Source organism: Peromyscus leucopus, chromosome 8b, assembly GCF_004664715.2.
Source record: "Peromyscus leucopus breed LL Stock chromosome 8b, UCI_PerLeu_2.1, whole genome shotgun sequence".
Taxonomy (NCBI): Eukaryota; Metazoa; Chordata; class Mammalia; order Rodentia; family Cricetidae; genus Peromyscus; species Peromyscus leucopus.
The window spans coordinates 59,371,216-59,393,536 of record NC_051086.1 but is presented as its reverse complement, the minus strand read 5'-3'; the positions used below and the strand labels follow the sequence as shown (position 1 = coordinate 59,393,536).

Genomic DNA, 22,321 nt, shown 5'->3' with positions numbered 1-22,321 from the left:
CAACAGCTGCAGAGCAGGAAGGAGAAGTGTGACCTGGATGGCTGACAGCAGGGCTGTCACCCAGAAGCTACACTATGCCAGTGGTTGCTGTTGGCAAAGGCTTGTTTTCACCATAGCAGATTAATATGAGAAGCTGCCTGGCCCTCGGCACCCTCATCTCGGCCTTTGGCTTCGTACAACAGCATTTTCAACAGGGCAGTGAGTGCACAACAGTGGACTAGCGAAGGAGGAAGTGTTCTGGTGTGCCATTCACTCTTGTGAACTGACAGCCCACTGCTTCCATGTCCTGGAGCGACCCCAGAGTCAGGACAGTGGAGCAGGCCGCCTAGGAGGCGAGTAAAGAAACTGGTTTCATAAGACTCAGTCTGTGCCCTTACTTCTTTCTCTTCAGTGAAGCACACACTTATGCACACCTGTAATCCCAGTACTGAGAAAGCAGAGGCAGGAAGATGGCAGATTTTTTTTTTTTTTAAGGCTAGCCTGGCCACCTCCTAAGATGCTGTCTTGAAAGGAAGAAACAAACCTGAGGCTGTACTCTGTCGTCATCCCTGTTACTGTTAGTGGAAGCCACTGCTTCTGAGCCTTTCCCTGCGGACTTTCCCAGTATGCCAAACTGTGTGTCAGGGTGCTTGTCTTCCATAGAGGCCGAGGCTTGAGGAGCTGGGTAGACCCAGAGGTAGAGCCTGGACTGGAACCAGGTAGTCAGGTCCGGAGCCTGTGCCCTGTCCACTGTCCAGTGTCTCCATCTGAGTGAGTGTCCACACCAGCCCAAGTATTGATCTTCAACCTCTTTCCTTCCTTCTCCTCATTTGATAGGTCCCATTGATCCTCCCAAACCCCTCCAGAAACCTCTCCAGCTTCTTCAGCTCTTGCTTGAAGCACTGTGGCAAGCTCACACTGCTTCCTGATTCTGTTTTAGTCTGTTCTCCCAAAAGTAATGAGACAATTTTTTTTTTTTTTTTTTCGAAATTTCTCTTGTTACTTTGCTTTCTGAACTCACTTGTGGTGGTGAATCAGAGATGCTGTGTGTCCCGGTGCTGGGATGCGTGCGCCACCGCCGCTTTTTTTTTTTTTTTTTTTTTTTTTTTATTTTTTTTTTTTTGTGTGTGTGCACACATGTCTGCGCTTGCTACATTCATGTGAAGGTTAGGACAACTTTGAGGAGTTGGTTTTTTCCTACTGTCTATGTTCTGGGGATTAAACTCAGGTCATCAGGATTGGTGGCAAAAGTGCCTTTACCTGCTGAACCATCTTGCTATCATATATTTTTAGAATTTATATTGGACAAAGATTTTATATAAGAGAAGAATCAAGATGGTGGCAGCCCCTAGGACAGTGCCGTGGTGCTGCTTCAAGGAGCCTGCGAGACCCAGGGAGGCTTCCAAGGGAGACTCAGATGAGCCTGTAGAGTGCACAGGATGTCCAGAACAACTTTTAAAAAGGCAGGTCTTCTGGGAAGACTTTTAAAAAGTAGTTTCTTTGGAACTGGAGAAAAAAAAAAGATGGTGCTGGGCGGTGGTGGCGCACGCCTTTAATCTCAGCACTCAGGAGGCAGAGCCTGGTGGATCTCTGTGAGTTCGAGGCCAGCCTGAGCTACAGAGTGAGTTCCAGGAAAAGCTCCAAAACTACACAGAGAAACCCTGTCTCGAAAAAAACCAAAACAAAAAACAAACAACAGCAAAAAAAAAATAAATAAAAATAAATAAATAAAAAAAAAAAAAAAGATGGTGGAATAGAGTGGTCCAGTGTGCTTGGCACAGAGACGCAACTTAGCATTGGCAACAAGTAGGAGAGCTGCACCACTGGCCCACTGCTCCCCATCGTCGCTGCTTGCCCGATAGGCCAGTGCTGCCACTCAGTCCCCAGTGAAGCCACTGTTGCTGCTAAGATGCTCGCCCTGCTGGGGGAGGAGAGCGTGGGACCAAGGTGGGACCACGCTACCCAGCTGCATGATCACTCTCACTCTGAGCAAGATCAAGATATCTGAGATGAGGAATGGTTCATTTTTCTGGATTAAGTTTCCTTGAAAGATTTCCGTGGTCCATGCTGAAGTCAGGCACCATGCTGCTGCTGCAGGCTGTGTTGATGTCCATCCAGGGTCCAGGTTGTGGTCAGAGACCATGTTGATGGCCATGACCCATGCTGCCACTGGAAACCACGTAGAAGTCCGTGAACCATGCTGCTGCTGACTGCTATGGGCAAGGAAGCTTCCTTTGCAGTGATGTCAGTGACTGAAGACTCATAACTGAGAATGACAGACATTGAAGGCTTCTGTGACCACCAGCTCCCCACCCACTCCAAAAAGAAATGATCTAGACAGGAAGCCATTGAAGAGGGTCCTTAAAAACTGTGACAGAAAGCTGAAGTGTAGCTCTTCACAGTGGATGGATTCTGGCAGGGGTGGGGAAGGGCTCAGTTTTCTTTAAGGTGCTGGCTACTGAGGGTTTGACCATGCTCCAATGAGTGTATGGACAACTCAAATTGAACTTGGTGGGTTTTTTGGGATGGGGCACAAGACTGAGAGAGTGGATTTGGGAGGAATGGGAAGAGAGTGTGATGGCATACATTGTATGAAATTCCCAAATAATTAATAAAAATATTATGTTTGGGAAAAAGTATTTATTTCACTATGGGCAACAGTGAAACCCAGCTTTAAAAAAAAAAAAATCCAAATTAGTGTAGGCGGAGTTTTTCTGTGTCCTGGCAGTAGCTTCCAAATAACCACTCAGAGACTTAATATTAATTATAAATGCTCAGCCAATAGCTTGCTACCAGCTAACTCTTACATTTTAAATTAACCCATATTTCTTATCTACCTTCTGCCATGTGGTGGTACCGTCTTTCAACATGGCACATTCATCTTGCTTCTCTCTGCATCTCTCACATCTCCGAGACTCCACCCTTTTTCTTCCCAGCATTCTTGCTGCCCTGAAAATCCTGCTTAATTATCAACCAATCAGCTTTTATTAACAATGAGAGCAACACATTTTCACATTGTATAGAGGGATTGTTCTGTAGCATTTTTCCCTTTTACTCTAAAAAAGAAAGGTTTTTAACTTTAACGTAGTAAAATTATATACAACAAAAAGAGTTACCGCTGCGGGTGTGATTATCTATTTAAGCGTGCAACTGTACTTTAAACATAATTAGGCTAATTGCCTCCCAATCTGAGCTGACACATCTGCACACGCAATTAAGGAGAACAGATTTTTTTTAAAACCCGGTTTGGAACCCTTTGTTCCCCCACTTCCTACAAATTAAATTACCGAGCAACAACAACAACAAAAAACAAAACAAAACCAAGTGAGAATTACAGTTATAATATTCAGTCCATTTGTATTTGGCAAATCTAGAAAAAAATATTCTATTTATCTCATTTTTGTGAGTCTAAAGTTTTATACCTAATTTACCTTTTTATCATAACTAAGGAAAACTTTAAGTCTAATTATTTAGTCATTAACTCCATCAAAGACCCCAGAAGGGTGTAATGTTACCTAATAACAGGGACATCAGGCTGCCTAGACAGTCACCCAAATTTTTTTCTGCAATGTTGGGGTATCTATCTTTGGCCTAGTATATCTGACAGACTTTTTTGAGAAGCAGGGAATTTTGAAGGACTGTCCTACCTTGTCTTGGCAAAGTTTGGCAGTCACTTTTTTTTTCTGTCTTGCTGGCCCAATTTGGACAGTATACTGTCAGCAACTGAGGCAAGGGCAGTTTTTTGCCCAGTGGCTAACTTTTGTCACAAAAAAAGTAAACTCCATATGGAGTTTCTTAGATACTCATCATCTTCTCTGCCAAGAACAGACATGTCTCATTGTCAACAAAAGCCTTAGGCTATTAAACATATTGAATGCCATATTCTGTAGGTCTTTGAAGTGTTTGAAGACCATCTATCTTTCTGAATATATCTGTTTAACCTTGAAAACATACCTAATATGACTACAAGTTTGATTATTATAGATGACTACTAACTTGTATTTTTTAATTATACATTATATTTTTAAATGAGCTACATAAACACAATACCCCAGACAAGAGTAGAAACATAGACTGGGCAGCAGTGGTGGTGCACACCTTAATCCCAGCACTCAGGAGGCAGAGCCAGGCGGATCTCTGTGAGTTTGAGTCCAGCCTGGTCTACAGAGCAAGATCCGGGACAGGCACCAAAACTACACAGAGAAACCCTGTCTCAAAAAACCAAAACAAACAAACAAACAAAAAGAGTAGAAACATAAATGCGGTATAACAAAATTAACTTTAAATTTGTGTCAATGAAACAAAATACAAGCCAATGTAAAATATTTTGAGGTTAATAGTTGTTTTTTGGATTAAAGTAGATTCAACAATCTTCCCTTTTATCATTTTTATATCATATCTTCCTTTTTTCCTTTAGAAAGAAAATTTAACTCTTTTGTTTATGGCCAATAACAACTTGTAACCAACCTCCCTACACAATGGCAAACATTTATAATCCATGGAATAACCAAAACCTACCCATACCCCATCTCTTCTACTTCCTGTTGTCTGTGGGTGCTGGGGTCTTTGGGGAAATCTTGAGAAAAATCAGGAAAATTATTAAGTTTTATCTAGAGTGCTTTGTGAGGCTGGACCATCTCAGCTATCAACCTTGAAGCTGTTTTGAATGCAGAATTTTGAGAAGACTGTAACAGAGGTATTTTGAGATGCTAGTTCACCTGGGCCATTCATTTTCATTGGTGTCTGGTCCCTTTGCTCTGAAAATACATAAACTTTTAATGGTAACATACATATCTGTGTTAATACAAGTATAGACAGTGCATTGTACATAAGTTAACCCAAGATGATTTTCTGTTTTATGTTTGAGCAGGTAAAATATACATTGCATGTTTTATAGTTTTTTCTAGGTTTATTTCTTTATGTTCATGGTCAGGATTTTCAGGGGGTCTTCCCTAATCAAACCTGGTCCATATCAACCTGCAATGAATCCACAGCCTCTCATTTCCTGTGGAAATAAAAGCATAACCTCTCTCCCAAAGCAACATACCTTTTGACTTCCATTTTTAAGTCAAGATATTTTTAAAATATATAGTTTGGTTTAGTTTATCAGTTCCATAATCCAATGTTTCTTAGTAGTTATTGCTCGTTCATTATCAGTCAAAAAATTTAAAGAATACACAGTAACATACAGGATCTAGACTCTGTGTATTTCCCATCTTTATGTGGCTTTTTAAATTTTATTTTATTCCCTTTTTAAGGACTTTATTATTTTAAAACATATATATGTATATATATATAATATATATATATATATATATATATATATGTTTTTTGTTTTGTTTTGTTTTCAAGACAGGGTTTCTCTGTGTAGCTTTGCACTTTTCCTGGAACTCACTCTGTAGTCCAGGCTGGCCTCGAACTCACAGAGAGCCTCCTGCCTCTGCCTCCCGAGTGCTGGGATTAAAGGTATGTGCCACCACCGCCCAGCAAAACTATATATATATATATATATATAATATATATATATATATATATATATATATAACTGTTATATATAAATATGTATATATAACTGTTATTTATATATATATATGTATATATAACTGTCTATATCCCTTTTCTTTTCTCTCTCAAACCTTTGTACATTTTTAAACACATTGTAACCTGTTTAGAGGTTTTTGTTTTTTTTTTTCCATCAGGATCTGTCTTTACTGAGCATCTGTAACCTCTTCTGTCTGCATGAGCAAAACCCCAAACCTGCCATGAACTGTACTGGCGGAGCTCAAGCTGGCAGCTCAAGCTGGCAGGGGCTGGGAGATGCCTCTTTGTGCCACAACCTGTATGAGAGACTGTGGGAATCTGCCATGCAGCTTAGCTCATGGCATGCTGGCAGCTGCTGGAAGATGCCGGACACTAAGGCTGGCATAAGAGATTCAAACAAGACTAGGAAGCTACATTTGGCTCTGTTTTTGTGTGTTTAAAAACCTTTTTTAAGCTTTCTCAGGTTTTATGTGGATGTAGGTGCCAGACATTTGGGCACCATTTGTAGGTGGAATTTTTCTGTGTCCTGGCAGCTGCTCCCAAATAACCACTCAGAGACTTAATATTAATTTTAAATGCTTGGCCAATAGCTCAGGCTTGTTATTAGCTAACTCTTACATTTGAAGTTAAGCCACATTTCTTATTTCTCTTCTGCCATGTGGCAGTACCTTCTTTCAACACAGCACCTTCATCTTGCTTCTCTCTGCACCCCTTGTGACTCTGAGACCCCACTCTTCCTCTTCCCAGCATTCTCTCTGCCCTGAAAAATTGTGCCTAGCTGTCAACCAATCAGCTTTTTATTAACAATGAGAACAATATATTTTCAGTGTACAGAAGGATTATTCCACAGCAAATTAGTATCTGTTACTTCCATGTTTAAAAACCCTCAGTGCCACTTTCTTGTGATGAGAGGGAAATCTTACCATGCCTACAAAAAGCACTTGATTGACCCTCTGCTCTGTACCTCACACCTCTGCCCATCTACCCTGCAGACTCCCCCAAAACTGTTGTTGTTAGTGCCTTCTTATTTACATCTCCTGCTCTTCCCTGTCCCAGCCTGCTTGATCCTCATTTCCCTCTCACAGTGCCTCTCTTCCTTGTCTTATTCATTCTGCATCACCAGTGCAGGTCAGGGAGTCTGGACTAGGGTGCAGACCACATAATTAATGTCCATTGCATGCACAGTGGATGCTGCTGCTCAAGTACAGAAAGAGCTCTACCCCACAATTCTGACCCTCAGATAGCTCCAAAACAGCCCACGATTCTATCTCCAGAATTTAGTTTTGACCCTCTGCTGCATGTCTTCATAACAACTACCTTTTCAAGGCCATTATGACATGCTTCTGTGGTTGATTAAAGCCTACTTCTCAGCAGATGGAGGGCAGAACAAGTCTGCATTACTCATTGCTTTCCCAGGTACCCAGTACATCCATTTGCTGAGTGGATGAAGGGAGGAATGCAGTCCACACTTGGAGTGTGCATGCCCCAAGAGTATGCTAGGGGCTTCTGGTCTGCGATTTCATCAGCGTGTGGATGGAAGAAGGGAACTCGGGACTTCTAGTCCAAGGACCCCACCTCATGCAGCTCTGAGTTCAATAGAGCCTTTCATATTGTCCTCCTCCTTACTTTTACTCATTCATTTGACACTTTCTCTAGTGGGGCATGGAGTTCAGGAACATTCTCAGTCCATTTCATTGATTCTGGGTATTTTGTTTGTTTCATTTATCTAATAAATATCCCACTGTGCTTTAAAAGTGAAGCCCAGCTGTGTAAAAGTCAAGATGTAGTAGATAAAGAACACTTACCATAAAAGTTCAGATCCTGTTTCTGTCATGGAATGGTTCAGAGCAAGGCTTTAATTTCAGCTGAGGGACCTGCTTTCCACATCCTCTTGGCACCAGGAGACTTGGGCATAGCAACTCTCCTCAGAAGTATGGCCATAAACCTGCTAGTAAGTGAATATAAGGCTTCTAACTTATTTGATTTTTCACTTGTTTTATGTATTTAATTTTTTGATGCAGGATCTCAGGTAACCCAAGCTTGCCTTAAACTCACCATGTAACTGTGGCTAGGCAAGAACTCCAACCCTGAGCTATATCTCCAGCTAGGGATCTGTGGTTTGTTTTGTTGACATGAACTCTTGTATTGTCCAGTCTGGTTCCAAATTCCCTAGCTCAAGAGATCCTCCTGCCTCACTTTTCCAAAAAGCTAGGACTTCAGGTACCCACTAGCATGCCTAGCTTAACTAATCTAATTGTTGAAGTTTAGGCCTGGTAAGTGCTCTTTTCTACTATTCCTTTCCCCCTAAAATATCAGCAGTGCTGTTTGTTTTTAGACAGGGTCTTACTAAGTTGCCAGGCTGGATTCTAACTGGAATTCACTAACACACTATGCATCCTAGACTGGCCTTGAACTTGAGATGCTGAGATTTGCTACCTTTGCCTCTAGGGTATTGTGATTGTAGGCATGTACCACCATGCCTGGCCAAATACCAGCAACTCTTAAAAAGACAACTAAAGCTTAGGAGCACAGGCTTTTAAAAATCTCTATAAATGTGTACATTACCCACATATTGTATAAATACCACACACACACACATATAAACCTACACACATATAAATGAACCACAGCAGGCCAAGAAGCTAGCATGCAAAGGGTGCATCATGCAGATCTGAAATGCTTGCCTGGTCATTTGCACTGTTTCTCACCAGTTTTCTACAAAAATCATTGTCTTAGTAATGATTACCTTAAGCTAACACAGTTATCACAATCACAAGGCTTTCTTCATGTACAGAAGCCATTGTCTGACTACAAAACAGTACCCAAGTGTTTCAGATAAGAATTTAGTGGTTTAAATATATGTAAACAGAATTATCTTAAAGCTCATAGCAGATACCTCAGGGGGTTTTGTTTTTTTGTTTAAGTTCACTTTTGGTTTTTGTAATACCTTTGGATGATGTGGGCACTTGGCAGCCATTAACACTATTGTCCAACTGTGGCCCTTCTCTTGGTTTTAGCGATTACACCAGCTTTCACTACTGGTAGATGCTAAAATGTCACAAATACATTTGGAAACCCCCTTTCTGCTTAACTTCTTGTCTCCAGGATCCACCCCTCGCCACACCACCAACCAAACCCTGGTGTCCTGCTTGTTGTTCAAGGTTTCTTTCTGCTGAAACTCTCAGCACCCAAGCATAAATCTCTGTTCAAAAATCATAAATGTTCCCAAGATTTGTGTGGATTCTGTACCTGGGATTAGTCAGTGAGCCCATGCTCGTGTACTTCTGCATGGCTTTCACACATTTATTACACTTGATCCTTAGAGCAGTCCTGTGACTATACCACACTCGGCAGATAAAAGCTCCTGCAGCTCAGAGAAGCTGGCTGGTTTGGAACTAAAACCTACATCTCCTGCCCCCAGCTTTCCCAGTAGCCTGTGGTCCCCCTTATTGATGTGTTTTCAAACAGTTATCTCATTCCAGAGCTGAGAAAGTTTTTCGCAAGGAAATTTCTGTTGTGATCATTATAATGGGATTTGACTTGGGAATGGACTTCTGGCTTTAATCTACAACATGTGAGGTTAGCTCTTTAGTTCTTGAATTCAAACCCATCTGCCATTTGAATTCATCCATATTTATTGAGCACATATTTACATGAAAGTCACCAAAAATACAATGAAGACCAACACATACATGATTCTAGCCACAAAAGTGTTTGATTCCCCTGCCCCCCCTCTCATGTGTGTGTGTGTGTGTGTGTGTGTGTGTGTGTGTGTGTGTGTGTACATGCAGATGTGTGTGTGCAGATGTGTGTGTACTTACATATGGAGGCCAGAGGAGGATGTTGGAATTCTAAGTCTTACTCCCTTGAGAAAGGATCACTCACTTTCTTATCTAGGCTAGCCAGCAAGCTCCTGTGATCCACCTGTCTCTACCTTATAACATTAGGGTTACAGCACAGTCAACTGTGCCCAGCCTCATAAATACCCATAAAGGATATGCACATTGCAGGGACATGTAGCCCAAACTTGGCAGATGAGGAGGAATGCTTCCCAGAAGGGACCTTTGAAGTGAAGAGTAAATAATGAGTGAGAGTTTTAGCCAGATTAGAATTGGAGTAGAGGTACCTGGTCTGCCCAGCGAGTTCTAGGACAGCCAGGGCTGTATAGAGAGACCCTGTCTTAAAAGAAGAATTGGAGTAGGGTGGGCAGTGCAGGTTGAAGAAAGTACAAGAGGAATAAGAAGACATGTGGATGAGAATGTGATCCCTATGCCTCTATTCTTGTTATGAGGACAGATCCAAGAGTTGGATAAAGTAGGTCATTGGCAAGGCTCATGCTCAGAAAATAACCTCTTTCTCATGTCTTAATAGAAAAAGCTGGAGTCCCCACCGCCATCTACCAATCCCTTCCTGGAAGACGAGACAACACCCGAGATGGAGGAGCTGGCGCTGGAGAAAGGCGAGTTAGAGCAAGTGAGTCTGCTTGTGCTGTAGTGTGTAACCGACTCACTCGTGCACCTTTCTGAAAGTGAGCTGGCCCGCTTCACATAGGGTCTTTGGGTAGGGACGACCCTCAGAGATCACTCTGGTGGTTGCGTGAGGGCCTGGTCAGGTAACGAAGAGCAGTTTTCCTGCCCCTAATCTGTTGCAGAAGAGCCTCCCCTCAGCATTTGGCCCCACGGCTCTCCTCTTCAGCCCACGTGGCAGAGCTGCCCAATACAGCTGTGCCTTGTTCAGCATCTGGGTCTGCCAGGACGCTTTCCTTCCTCCCGTCCAACACCATGATGATGTGAGACACTGTGGGGTTAGAGGTGTCTCGGGCAGGGAGAGGCCTCCACACAGAGCAAGCCAACATGGAAGCCACCGGGGAGGCCTTGGAAATGTCAGGGTAACCAGCGGCATCTTTGGAGAGTTCTTTTCAGAGCACACTAGCAGTTTTAATTTCCTTCAGCACTTTCTGTCCAGCATGAAATTTCCTCTCCCTTCCTCCTGCAGAATGGTGTTTTTGTCTCATTGCCGTTTTATGTCAGGAGAGGTTAGAGCGGCAAGTCAGCCATTTCCTTTCGGGATTAGTGCTCCTTGTTTGACTTTTCTACACTGCTAGAGGATTATTTGGTGACATTGTTTCTCTCCAGACACAGCCAAAGGGAGGTGGCTGGACACCAGCCTGAGGCCACCCCAGCCACACACTGTGCAGCTAGCCTGTGTTCCTAGTGTGGCAAGGTAGTGTGAATTCTGACAGAAGTCACAGCAGAATTCCCAAGGCCATAAAACGTGTCTGCTCCATTGTGTTTGTAACAACACAGATACCTCACATTTAAGGCACTTTACAATTTCAAAATCCTGACACCTTTCTTTCATTGGCTTTCACACTGCCTCCCTCTGGTTTCACGGGCGATCAGAGTAGCTCTGAGAGGGTCAGCAGCTTGCTCGGGGCTGAGTTTGGAAGTGGAGGCCCGGGACTAGCAGCCAGGTCTAGCAGATAGAAGCTGGAACTCCTTTCCTAGCCCACACCGACCCCCAACATGCACACACTTCATGTCTTATTAAAAAGTGGAGGCCACAGAAATTAAGTTTATGGGCAGAACTGGAGGGTTGCTGTGAGTCTACTTAAAGCCACTGAATCACTGAGCAGCACAGAGGAGACTATTGCTTCTGACCCCAGAGCAGTTCTCAGTGTGGGAGCAGGGTCTCAGTTGGAGGGGCCTCATTCTTCCTGTAAATTCCCCACAACGGATCTCTGTGAGTTCAAGGCCAGCCTAGGCTACAGAATGAGTTCCAGGAAAGGCACAAAGCTATACAGAGAAACCCTGTCTCGAAAAACCAAAAGAAAGAAAGAAGAGAGAGAGAGAGAGAGAGAGAGAGAGAGAGAGAGAGAGAGAGAGAGAGAGAGAGAGAGAGAGAGAATTCCCCCCTCCCCCAGGCATCTGCTCAATAGAAGCGTGCCTTCCATAGTCATGCTTTGTATGGGGCCCTCCGTCTCCCCCATGCTGTCAGCTGCCTTTGTCATGTTTAGAACCATGCAGTTTGAGCACTCTGGTGCTCTGTGGTAGCTCGTCACCTCTGGGTGTCATTACACTGGATTAGCAGAGTCCCCTCACACCTTTGCACAGTTTTGTAGGTAAACTATGATTTCATTTTGTCCTGGAGCTTTTTCTTCTTCATGAAAGCTTGAGGTGATTGTGCTAAGACCAAGACCTCTGGATCTAAAGACAAGCAGGTATAAAAGCAGAGCTCTGTGGTAAGGAAAATGCTTGACCTGTATCTGCTGCTTATAGCCATGTGGCCTCAGATAGGTTTTAGGTTCTCAGCCTCCCTGCTGTCTGCATGGTGACTTTCATGATTGTATTCTTTGATGGCTCATCAGACATAAGGAGTTAGGAGAGAAAGGGACCAAGGTCCCTGTAGCCAGAGCAGCGCCATTCTGAGTCACTTTGTATGTGGACTTCCAGAACAAGCTTGTTTTAAACCTGAAGTTTTACATGTATTAAGAACCCATCCCTGATCTGGATGATGTCCCCTAAGTCAAGGCTGCTCTTTCTTGGTAGTAACACTCACGCAGTGTCTAATGCCCCCCCTGCCACTCTCACCTCTGGCTGGCTGCTGGAGTCTCAGGTCTCCCTCCCAGCAGCCAGCTGGCTTCTGGAGTTTTGTGTACTGGAAGAACAGGAGCTCCTGGGGTGCAGGTAAGTGACTTCACAGCATTGGGGAGCTCGCCAAAGTGGGGGAGCCCCTACTTGTCCTGAGTTACTCTAGCCATCTCCTTGCTACAGCCAGTAGGCAGTTGACCCCAGGGCTGCTCCCTGCCACAGTTTGTGCCTAGCTGCCGGGAAGGGAGTATGAACTTGAAAAGCAGCTTGCACTTCTTGAAAGGACCTGAGTGCTTTTTTGCCAAGATATTCCCAGTGATTAAAAAAAAAAAAAAAAAAAAAAAAGCAAGGGACTGAGGGCACAGGAGGAGAGAGAAGAAATCAGGAATTTCTGGTTTAAAAATGTACCCTTCTGGTGATCCGAGCAGTTAGATTTAATCTGTTTACATTGGATAGTAATAAAAGGAAATGGGACCAGCTGCAGACCTCCTTACTGTGACAACAGTAACCTTTTATTATTCCATCAAACTCTGGGAGGAAATAGCTTAAACATCTGCAGTGTTTGGACAGAATTCACACACTCAGCAGTCCAGCCTGAATGCTACTGCTAAATGACTTAGTGTGTTCTTTGGGCTGCAGATCAGCTCTTTGGGGAGCTGCCTGGTGCAAAGGGAGACACCAGTAAGGGCTGGAATTCCAGCACCTCCTCGCTATACATGAGCACATGCATAGAGCAGCTGTGAGCAGGGCAGCCCTGTGGACAAGGAGTTAGAGAAAGAAATCTGGGCAGTCCCTCCTGTTCCATCTTGCTTCAGCTCATGATAAAAACTCATCAATAGGAAGGAGCTAGGTACTGTGGTAGCAGGACCAATGATGGACAATACAGAGGTAGGTCAGTCACCTAAGGTGGAGATGGGGCACCTGCCTGTCTGGTAATGCAGCTTTTCGTGCATTATATGGGGCCTTGCCATGCATAGCACCTGTGAAGATCATACTAGATGACTTGTAGACCTGGCAATGAGGAAGTTAAAGCTGGAGGATTGTAGTTCAAGGCCAGCCTGCGATACATAGTTGAAGGCCCTGTCTCAAAACAAACAAAAGGAGCCAATAAGAATGGCTCACTGAGTAAAGGTGCTTCTGTGCAAGCATGACAAATTGAGTTCAGTCCCCAGAACCCATATGAACCCATGGGGGGGATCCACTAGAAAAGACTACTCCGACATGGGTTTCAGCCAATATAAAGTCTTTACTAGTCAGCTGATAACACTGGGTGTTAGGGATCTAAGTATAGCCCTGAGTGTCTTCCCCAGGATGAGCTTTAAAGCTAAATAAATATAAAATGAAATTAAGGAAAAAAACACATCCTTGCTTGACATACTTCTGTTAATAAGAACTGTTAGCCAGAAGCAGAAGTCAAAAAGCAAGGATGGTACATTTAGAGACTTTAGGTTTTCATCTTTGTTTGGCTGGTGATGGTGTCTACATGCCATCAATGGCCTGAATGGTACTTCCACTATGGGGTCAATTGTACTAAGTTCTGGGGGTATGTTACAGATGGAAGGAGAAAACTGACTCCACAAAGTTGTCCTCTGACTTCCATAAACTTGACACACACACACACACACACACACACACACACACACACACTGATAATAATAATAGTAATAATAATAGTAATAATAATAATAAATAGATAATAATAATAAGCAAAACAAAAGAAAAGATTAATAGTGCAGTTTAGGGAGGTATCCTAGTTAGTAAAGCACTAAGTGTGAGGGCCTGAATTTGGATCTCTAGAATCCATGTAAAAAGCTGGGTGTGGTGGGAAGCACCTCTAATCCCAGTCATGTGAGACGAAGCTGAAACAGATAGATCCCTGGCGTCCACCCGTGGCTAGCCTAGCCTGCTTGACAAAGCTGCAGTCCACAAGGTAGAAGGCATCTGAGAATGACTCCCTGGGTTATCCTCGTTTCCACATTTCTCCCCAACGTGTGCAGCACAGCTACATGAACATGGACCTCCCCAACACACACAGAGAAAGGAATAATACTAATGGTTATATTTTAACCACTGAACAGATACCTGGCTAGGATACCACAATTCCCCAACAGTCAGGCTATCTAGTCCTACAAAGACAGATTGAATCACATTTTTCTGTATTATTAACAAAATACCTTATCAAAAATAATAAAATAAGAAAACAGAGAGAATGGGGTCTGGAGAGATGGCCCAGCAGGTAAAAGTCTTGCTGCAGAGGCACGAAGACCTGAGTTCACTTCAGCCCCCATATAAAAGTGAGATGTGCTGTGCCCACCTGCGGCTTCAGCACTGGGGGAGCAAAGGCAGCTGGGTCCAGAGGCTTTGCTGGCCATTAAGTCTAGCTGAAATGGCGAACTCATGGTTCACTGAGGGGTGGCTCTCTCAGAAAGAAAAGGTGGAACGCTTTCAGGTGGAAAGCGGTAGACATCCCAAATCCACCTGTGCCACCCCACACAGGTGAGCACCACACACACAGAACAAAGGGTGAGGGTCATTCCTCACAGCCTTCCTGCTCCGTGCTGGGCCATCTGTGTTAAACTAGTGGAAGCAGGACAGCCCCCGGCACCTGTGCTCGGAGGGGACCAGCTGTGGACTGGACAACCCTGTGCTTTCCCGGCGACCTCTCCAAGTCCAGCCTGGGCCCAGCATTGGCTGTAGTTTCCAGAAGACAACGTATCATTAAGAAGGACCAGAGTTTTGAATGGTGTGATTTGTGGTGGCATATCCCTGTAATTTCAGTACTTAGGAGGTAGAGGTAGGAGCATTTCCTGGGATACAGAATGAGACTCTGTCTTAAAAAACAAAACCAGAAAGAGTTTTTTGAAATCTAGCCTAAAATTTTAAAACATGAAACTCATGGAAGGTGAAAGAAAGAAGAAATTATAGGATGCGTGTAATGTTGACCTTTTTTTTCTTTCTATAGTCTTGGCTAGCCCAGAACTCTATAGAAACCCCCCTGTATCTGCCTCCCAAATGCTGGAATTAAAGACATGATCCATCACACACAGCAACATTTAATTTTTGTTGAAAATTATTCATTTTTAAATGTTTGGGGTTTTTTGTTTTTGAGACAGGCTCTCTCTATGTAGCCCTGACTGGCCTAGAGCTTACTCTGTAAACCAGGGTGGCCTAGAACTCACAGAGATCCGCCTGAGATTAAAGACGTGAGCCACTACATCAGCTAAAAGACAACTTTAACCCATTACAGTGGTTTGTAAGTAACCAGATGCTAAGATAAGGTAGATGTACTTTTGACTATCACTGGATGGTAGCTTTCCCAGTACTTGGCAGTTATTTTTAGTCTTAAAATCTCTTTATCTTTTTTTATTTATCTAGAGTGTAGGGAAGGGAGCACATGCCTTGATACTTGTCTGGAGGTCAGAGGATGACTTGTGAGAGCTGGTTCTCTTCTTCCACGGTGTGGGTTCTGGGGAGCACACATGCTGTCAACCTTGGTGCTAAGTACCCTGTCTGCTGAGCCCGCTCTCTGCCCCATACGGTGTTTTGTGAGACAGGGTATCAGCATATTGGCAGGGCTGTTCTCAAGCTGTGGGCTCCAACCGTTCTCCTGCCTCTGTCTCCCGTGTAGCTAGTATGTGCCACCACACCTAGCTGTTTTTAGTGCTCATTAAAATAGAAGCAGTTTAAGAGTGTAGGCCTATATAAAATGTCCTTACCACTAATCATCATCATCATCATATTCATAATCAAAATGGAGGTGAGAGAAAGGAGGAGCTTTGATGGCAGTATTAATTTCACAAATGTATGCCTATCTCTGAATTTAGTGTGATGTGTACATTATGCACTCTCTGTGTGTGTGTGTGTGTGTGTGTGTGTGTGTGTGTGTGTCCTCTATATAGGTTTTTTGTCTTGTTTTATTTAATATACCAATGGAACCATATCTCTAGTCCTTTCTTTCCCTGGGATAGTTACCTGGTTTTGTAGCCCACGCTGGCCTCAGACTTCAGCTCCTGTTGCTCTGAAGTGCTGAGTTAGCAGGAGTTCAGCAGGATGCCCAGCTTCCGCTCGCTCGCATGCAGTAGTTGTTCCTCATTAAGCTAGTTAATGGAGCATGTTGGGAGAGTGCTTGCTAGTGTGCAAGACCTCAGAGTGAGCTCCAGAGCTACAAAAAGAGGAAGAAAAGGGTACAAGAGTTCTAATCAGCAAGTGTCTTGCAAGCATGGCTTATGTTAAGCTTGAGCTCTAGATCTTTGGCTCAGAGTCCTTTTGCTGACATTTGGCAGTAGACAGATTAACTTTTTTAAGGAGTAGAAAGTAACAGGGAGATTCTTATTTTCTAGATACTTGGAAATGAATTAGGAAGAAAATATAATTTTTAAACAATTGTTGCCAAGTAACCTGTTTACTAGTGTTCATCAGTCTCCCTACCATAAGTTTACCAGCCATGCTTTCTTAGACAAGATGCCCTCACGCCAAAGCACTGTAAATGGTAAGGCTTGAAAGTAGAGAGCAAGGTGGTAACCCCTGTGTTGGCCCCCTGCTCCTCTCTTTTCTCACATGATTTGTTAATGATAGTCCACAGTCTGGGGAGCTCTACAAGAGGTAGCAAGTCTGACCGTGTGCCTTGGGACTGCTGGTGGAGGAGCTGGGTAGTAGGAGCAGGAGGACTGCCGGGAAGGAAGGATGAGAAGGTGCCTAGCATCAGGATTATAATAACAAGGAGCAGAGACTACCAATACAAAGTGTTCTTGAAATCCAGCCCGGATTTAACATTTGAAGACATCCGCTGATGATGAGCTTCCAAATAAAAGATGCATGTAATAGCAGCGTAGCAGTAAATCTCCCAGCACACACACAGCAAGTCAGAGATGCTGACAAGAGCTGGTGGTGGCTCACTGGATGGATCCTGGTGTGACGCAGCCCTGTGTCCACTGCTCCTGTCTGTGAGCTAAGAGTGAACTTGGATGTTTTCTTTGAAATCACTTAAAAACTTGCAGAAGTTGCTCAAACATGGGGTTCATGTTCATTCATATTTTTCCCTCCTCTCTTTCCAGCCAAAGAAGCCCAAGGCCCCAGACAATCCATTTCATGGCATTGTTTCCAAGTGTTTTGAGCCTCATCTCTACGTGTACATTGAGTCCCAGGACAAGTGAGTGACAAGTGTTCTGCTGTTTTCTGCCTGTGTTTCTAGCCTCTGATTGTTGGGTTCTACAAAAGGACAACTCCTTCTAGAGCTCATTAAGGATATCATTATATATTCTGCATGTGACTGGTTCTTTTGCCTATAATTTGTTCATTCAAGACAGGATATGTAGCTTTAGCTAACTCCCAGAGATCTACCTGCCTCTGCCTCCCAGCTGCTGAGACTAAAGGTATGTGCCACTACACTGGCATATTTTCCTCATAAACTTAAGCTGCCAGAGCTTGGCTTTATAAGCCTCCATGTGGCTCTGAACACCTCCCACCCCCATGTGGATGCTAAGCTTTTGAGGGCTGACTGCACATCACCCCACAAAGTGTTGGGCACCCAGACATTCTAAGAAAGCCTAGTTCCTGAAGTATATGCTTTCAATTATAATTTGGCTTTTCATTGTGAGGTAATTTTGACTGTCAAAAAAGCTTTAAAACAGCACAAGCCGGGCGTTGGTGGCGCACGCCTTTAATCCCAGCACTCGGGAGGCAGAGCCAGGCGGATCTCTGTGAGTTCGAGGCCAGCCTGGGATACCAAGTGAGCTCCAGGAAAGGCGCAAAACTACACAGAGAAACCCTGTCTCGAAAAACCAAAAAAAAAAAAAAAAAAACAGCACAAAAATTCTCCACTAGCCTTCCACAGGCCTGGAAATATCTTAATGTAAACACAATTAGCTAAATCAGAAAGTAAGATTGATCCTTTTTCTGATCCAGGACCTAATAATCATGAAATTACCTGTGGTCTCTGGAGCCTTCTTTCAGCCTGGCTTCCTCGTTTTTCTTCGTCTTTCTCACCTTGACGTCCTTAGAGGTTGACCAAATGTTTCAGATGCTTGTGAGATGCTCTCAGTTTCCATTTGCTGGATGCTGTGCCCCCGCCACACCCCCTCTTTTGAAACAGTTTCTATGTCGCCCAGGCTGCTCTCAAACTCCTGGGGTCAAGTGATCCCCCCGCCTCAGCTCTCTGACTACTGGAACTACACACACCATATCTATTAATGTATTGTCTTTCTTAAGTTATGAGCTGACAGATAACACACACTATAATCCATCACGTAGGAGGTGGGGGCAGGACAGCTTCCAGTTTGGAGCCAGCCTGAGCTGCATATGTGAGATCATGTGCCCACATGACAAAATCAGTGGTGTTGCATCCTTCTCTGGGTCAGTCAGCTGCTGATGTTGACTCGATTGGCCATGGTGAAGCCTGCCAGCCTTCTCCACCATCAAGTTACAGTTTTCTTTCTTTAAGTGTCTTGCAGGGAATGGTTTGAGACTGTGGGAGCATCCTGTTTCTTGTTGTCGAGTTGGCTCATGTTAGCAGGGTTTGATGATTCTTGCCTGCAGTTCTCACTGCCTAAGGTTGACCTGTTCCCATGATTTCTTCTCCACTTTCTAATTGGAATTCTACTGTAGGGAAGTTCTACCTTCTTCCACATTTGTTTGTGTCAGTTATGGACTTGGAATTATTCATGTAACACACATGCTTTTTCACAGACTTACAGACATTTTCACAAGTCAGGCCCCTCCCAGCCCAGTTTCCTCACAGCCAGAAGTGGATGTTGATGGTCTAGGGTACCTTGTTCACAGGAAGCTATTCACAAAGGAGGGAGGCACCTCCTCATCTTTGCATATGGCCAGAGTCACTCACTATTAAAGTCACTGGACAGCAGGGTTTGGGAAAGTTGAGGACACAGGCTGGGCCAGGTTACAAGGTCTCCAAGGACACACATGGGAAGACAGACTGCAGCTCACACAGGAGAACACACACAGGAAACTGGCTACAGCTGTGAGGAAGCCCTTGAGGTCCTTCTCTGGGGAACACTTAGGCCCCTTTGCCTTTATTCTCCTTTGTCTTTCTTTTCCTTTTTCCTTTCTAATGCTTCTGTCCTGGGTGAGCAACTCCTTGTCTCCAAGCCTGCTTCAGGATGAGCAGGAAGAAGAGAAGAATGTTTGGAGCAGATCACTACAGGGGACATGATGTCCATCTACTTGATCTTGCAGGCACAACCCCCTTACCTTTTCTTTTATCCAGATATAAACTTTGTGAAAGACCTTCCATGTTAACAAGAGTAACTCACCTCACACCGGGAAAATAAAGCTGTTTTGAGAAGGCTGGGCTTCCTTCCCTGCCGTTGGGGTGTGTCCACCAGGCTCACAGAGGGCACTAGTTACCATTGCTACCTTGTTCTTTGAAAGCACCCCAGCACCACTCCCCCTATCCTGGGGTGTTTTTGTGTGTGTGTGTGTGTGTGTGTGTGTGTGTGTGACATCTCAGGAGATGTCACCTTATTTTTTGAGGCAAGGTCTCTCACACTGCCTGGCACTCAATGAATAGACTAGGCTGATTTGACAGTGGACCTGGAGGATCCTCTGGTCTCACCTCTCCAGTGCTGGGATTGTGCATGTGTGCTGCCACACCTGGGTTTGTTTAATGTAGATTCTTAATCAACTGAGCGTCTCCCTAGCCATCAACCCATAGTCCTAGAAGTCTCTTTTCAAAAGGGCCCAAAAGCTATTTGGCCCAGACCTTCCTGGTCCAGAGTCTCTTTTCTCGCTTACAGTTCTGTTGTCTACTTTTGCATGGACCTGACTCATCAAAATCTGCGTGTTGCTCATGGTGCTTTGGCAAAGAGCCAGGCCTCCTTCCTTCGGGCTCTCAGTCTATGGAAGATGCGACACTGGCCTTTTGGCTGGCATTTGCCCTCCTAGAATGTTTTCAAGCCGGGGGCGGGGGGGGGGCACCTGTGGGGGAAGGGCTGCAGGACTGTACTGCAGTCACACAGTCACACAGAGCGGGGCCTGAAGCAGAAGAGAGACGACGAACTCCATCTCCTCTCCTGTCCGAGCACTCAGACATGATGCCCGCAGTGCTTCTTAACCCCTGACAAGTCGTAGATCCTTTAAAAATCCTGGAGGCATGGGCCTGTAATCCCAGCTACTCAGAGGACAGAGAGATGGCAAATTCAAGGCCTGCCTAGGTTACAGAATGAGTTCATGTCCATCCTGGGCAACTTAGTGAGACCTTGCCTCAAAAATACAATGTGGCTAGGTGGTGGTGGCACACGCCTTTAATCTCAGCACTCGGGAGACGGAGCCAGGTGGATCTCTGTGAGTTCGAGGCCAGCCTGGTCTACAGAGTGAGTTCCAGGACAGGCACCAAAGCTACACAGAGAAACCCTGTCTTGAAAAAAAAAAAAAAAAAAGAGGCAGGGATATAGCTTAGTGCTGGAGTACCTGCCTAACATGTACAAGGTTCTAGTTCAATCCCCAGTATCATAAATAAGTAAACAAACAAATAAATAGTAAGCCATAGATAGACTTCTTGTAAAAAAAAAATTAGTTATACATACATAGTAATTTTGAATATGATTTCAAGGGACTTTAGGATCCATTTTTCCCTTTGGTCAGAGGATCCTGAAGTGAGAGAGAGAGAGAGAGAGAGAGAGAGAGAGAGAGAGAGAGAGAGAGCGAGAGAGCGAGCTCAGATTAGACTGGTGTGTACAGTCACTACTCTCCCCATAGCCCAGACTCCAGTCGGCAAGGGAGGAGAGTAACAGACCTTTCACAAGCTCTCCCGTGACAGAGCCCAACAGAGCAGGGAGCAGGAGTCTGGACGTGAGAAGGACCTGGCTTCCAGTCAGAGCTCTGCACTCACCAGCCTGGGGCCTCCCACATGCTGCTAACCCCTTCCATCCTGTCTTGTCCTGTTGGCAGCCAGGCTCGTCAGCCCATCCCATAGGCTTGGATGGGAGTGAAACACAGTGGTGAGAGACGCTCAGGGACCCGGCCTGTCCTGCTCCCTCTGGGGTCCTCTTCAGGATGCCTGTGTGGGAAGGTGGCCTCATCAGTGTTGCAGGCTCATATGGGGTCAGGAATGGGGTCTGTGCTCTCATCTCCTCAGCAGTCTGCCTGTCCAGGGGACATTCGGGCAGTGCCTGCCAGACAGATAGCCAAGCAGCAGAAGGAGGTCCACAAGCCAGGCTCTAGGAAGGTGGCAAGAAGCAAGTCCCTGAAAGCCAGCTGTGTGACAAGCTGGGCTAAGCTGTCCTTACATTCATGAAGGATTTCGCCATTTCTGTGTCCACCCTAAGAGGTGTTGTAGCTTCTGCTCAGGAGCTGCGGTGACATCCTGACCGACTTGTGGTAGGGATTTCCACATCAGCACTGTCTTCCCTCTACCCTGTGGTCTTCCTTGTCAGGAAGGGCCTGTGACTCAATTCTGCTTACTCTGGTGAGTTTCTACATAACTTATGCTCACGTTCCCACTCCTTCCGTGATTCTGTCACACCTACAACCCTTCTGTAACTAGTTCTTTTTTCTTTTGAAATAACTTGTACTTACAGAAGAGTTAGAAGAAATAGCCTGCAGAACTGTTTTCCCTTCACCTGGCTTCTCGTTTGTTGACCTCTTCTGCCTTTATTTTACACACATCTACATGTATATGCACATACGTTTTTTAAAGTCATTTAACTCTCAAATCTCAGAAAAGACTTCTTATTACTCAGTAATACTTCAGTGTGTAGGACCTAAAAACAAGGACCTGAAGCTGGAAAGATGATCGTTCTATGTAGCTAGAGTTTTCCTGCCTTGCCCACAGTCAGGACAAATCTCTGTCACCCGCCAGTCTCACAGCCGCTCAGACCCAACCAAGTAAACACAGAGACTTATATTGCTTACAAACTGTATGGCCGTGGCAAGCTTCTTGCTAACTGTTCTTATAGCTTAAATTAATCCATTTCCATAAATCTATACCTTGCCACATGGCTCATGACTTACCAGCATCTTCACATGCTGCTTGTCATGGCGGCAGCTGGTAGTCTCTCCTTCCGCCTTCCTGTTCTCTCTGTTAGTCCCGCCTATACTTCCTGCCTGGCCACTGGCCAATCAGTGTTTTATTTATTGACCAATCAGAGCAACACATTGACATACAGACCATCACACAGTAATAAGAACTTCCACACAGTAATAAGAACTCTTGCTCTTATAGAGGACCTGAGTTCAGCTCCCAGAACCCACATCAG

General features: G+C 44.6%; 1 protein-coding gene and 1 long non-coding RNA gene across 5 annotated transcripts in view; one reads left to right on the top strand and one right to left on the bottom strand.

The window, feature by feature from the left end:
- Vps53 (VPS53 subunit of GARP complex) overlaps positions 1 to 22,321 on the top strand; it is a 151,400-nt gene that overhangs the window by 77,701 nt on the left and 51,378 nt on the right. For all 4 annotated transcript variants that reach the window (XR_005090317.1, XM_028866779.2, XM_037200743.1 and 1 more), the window contains exons 12-13: positions 9,892 to 9,993; positions 17,165 to 17,259. Coding sequence is in view for 3 of the 4 variants with exons in the window: in XM_028866779.2 (XP_028722612.1) it covers positions 9,892 to 9,993; positions 17,165 to 17,259 (197 nt within the window). In the remaining variant the exon portion in view is untranslated. The remainder of the gene's footprint in view (positions 1 to 9,891; positions 9,994 to 17,164; positions 17,260 to 22,321) is intronic.
- LOC119086920 lies at positions 6,317 to 22,117 on the bottom strand. Its single transcript, XR_005090318.1, has 4 exons — positions 22,077 to 22,117; positions 20,956 to 21,123; positions 16,083 to 16,272; positions 6,317 to 7,468 (listed from the first exon to the last, which is right to left on the bottom strand). It is a non-coding gene; the product is annotated as an uncharacterized LOC119086920 (long non-coding RNA).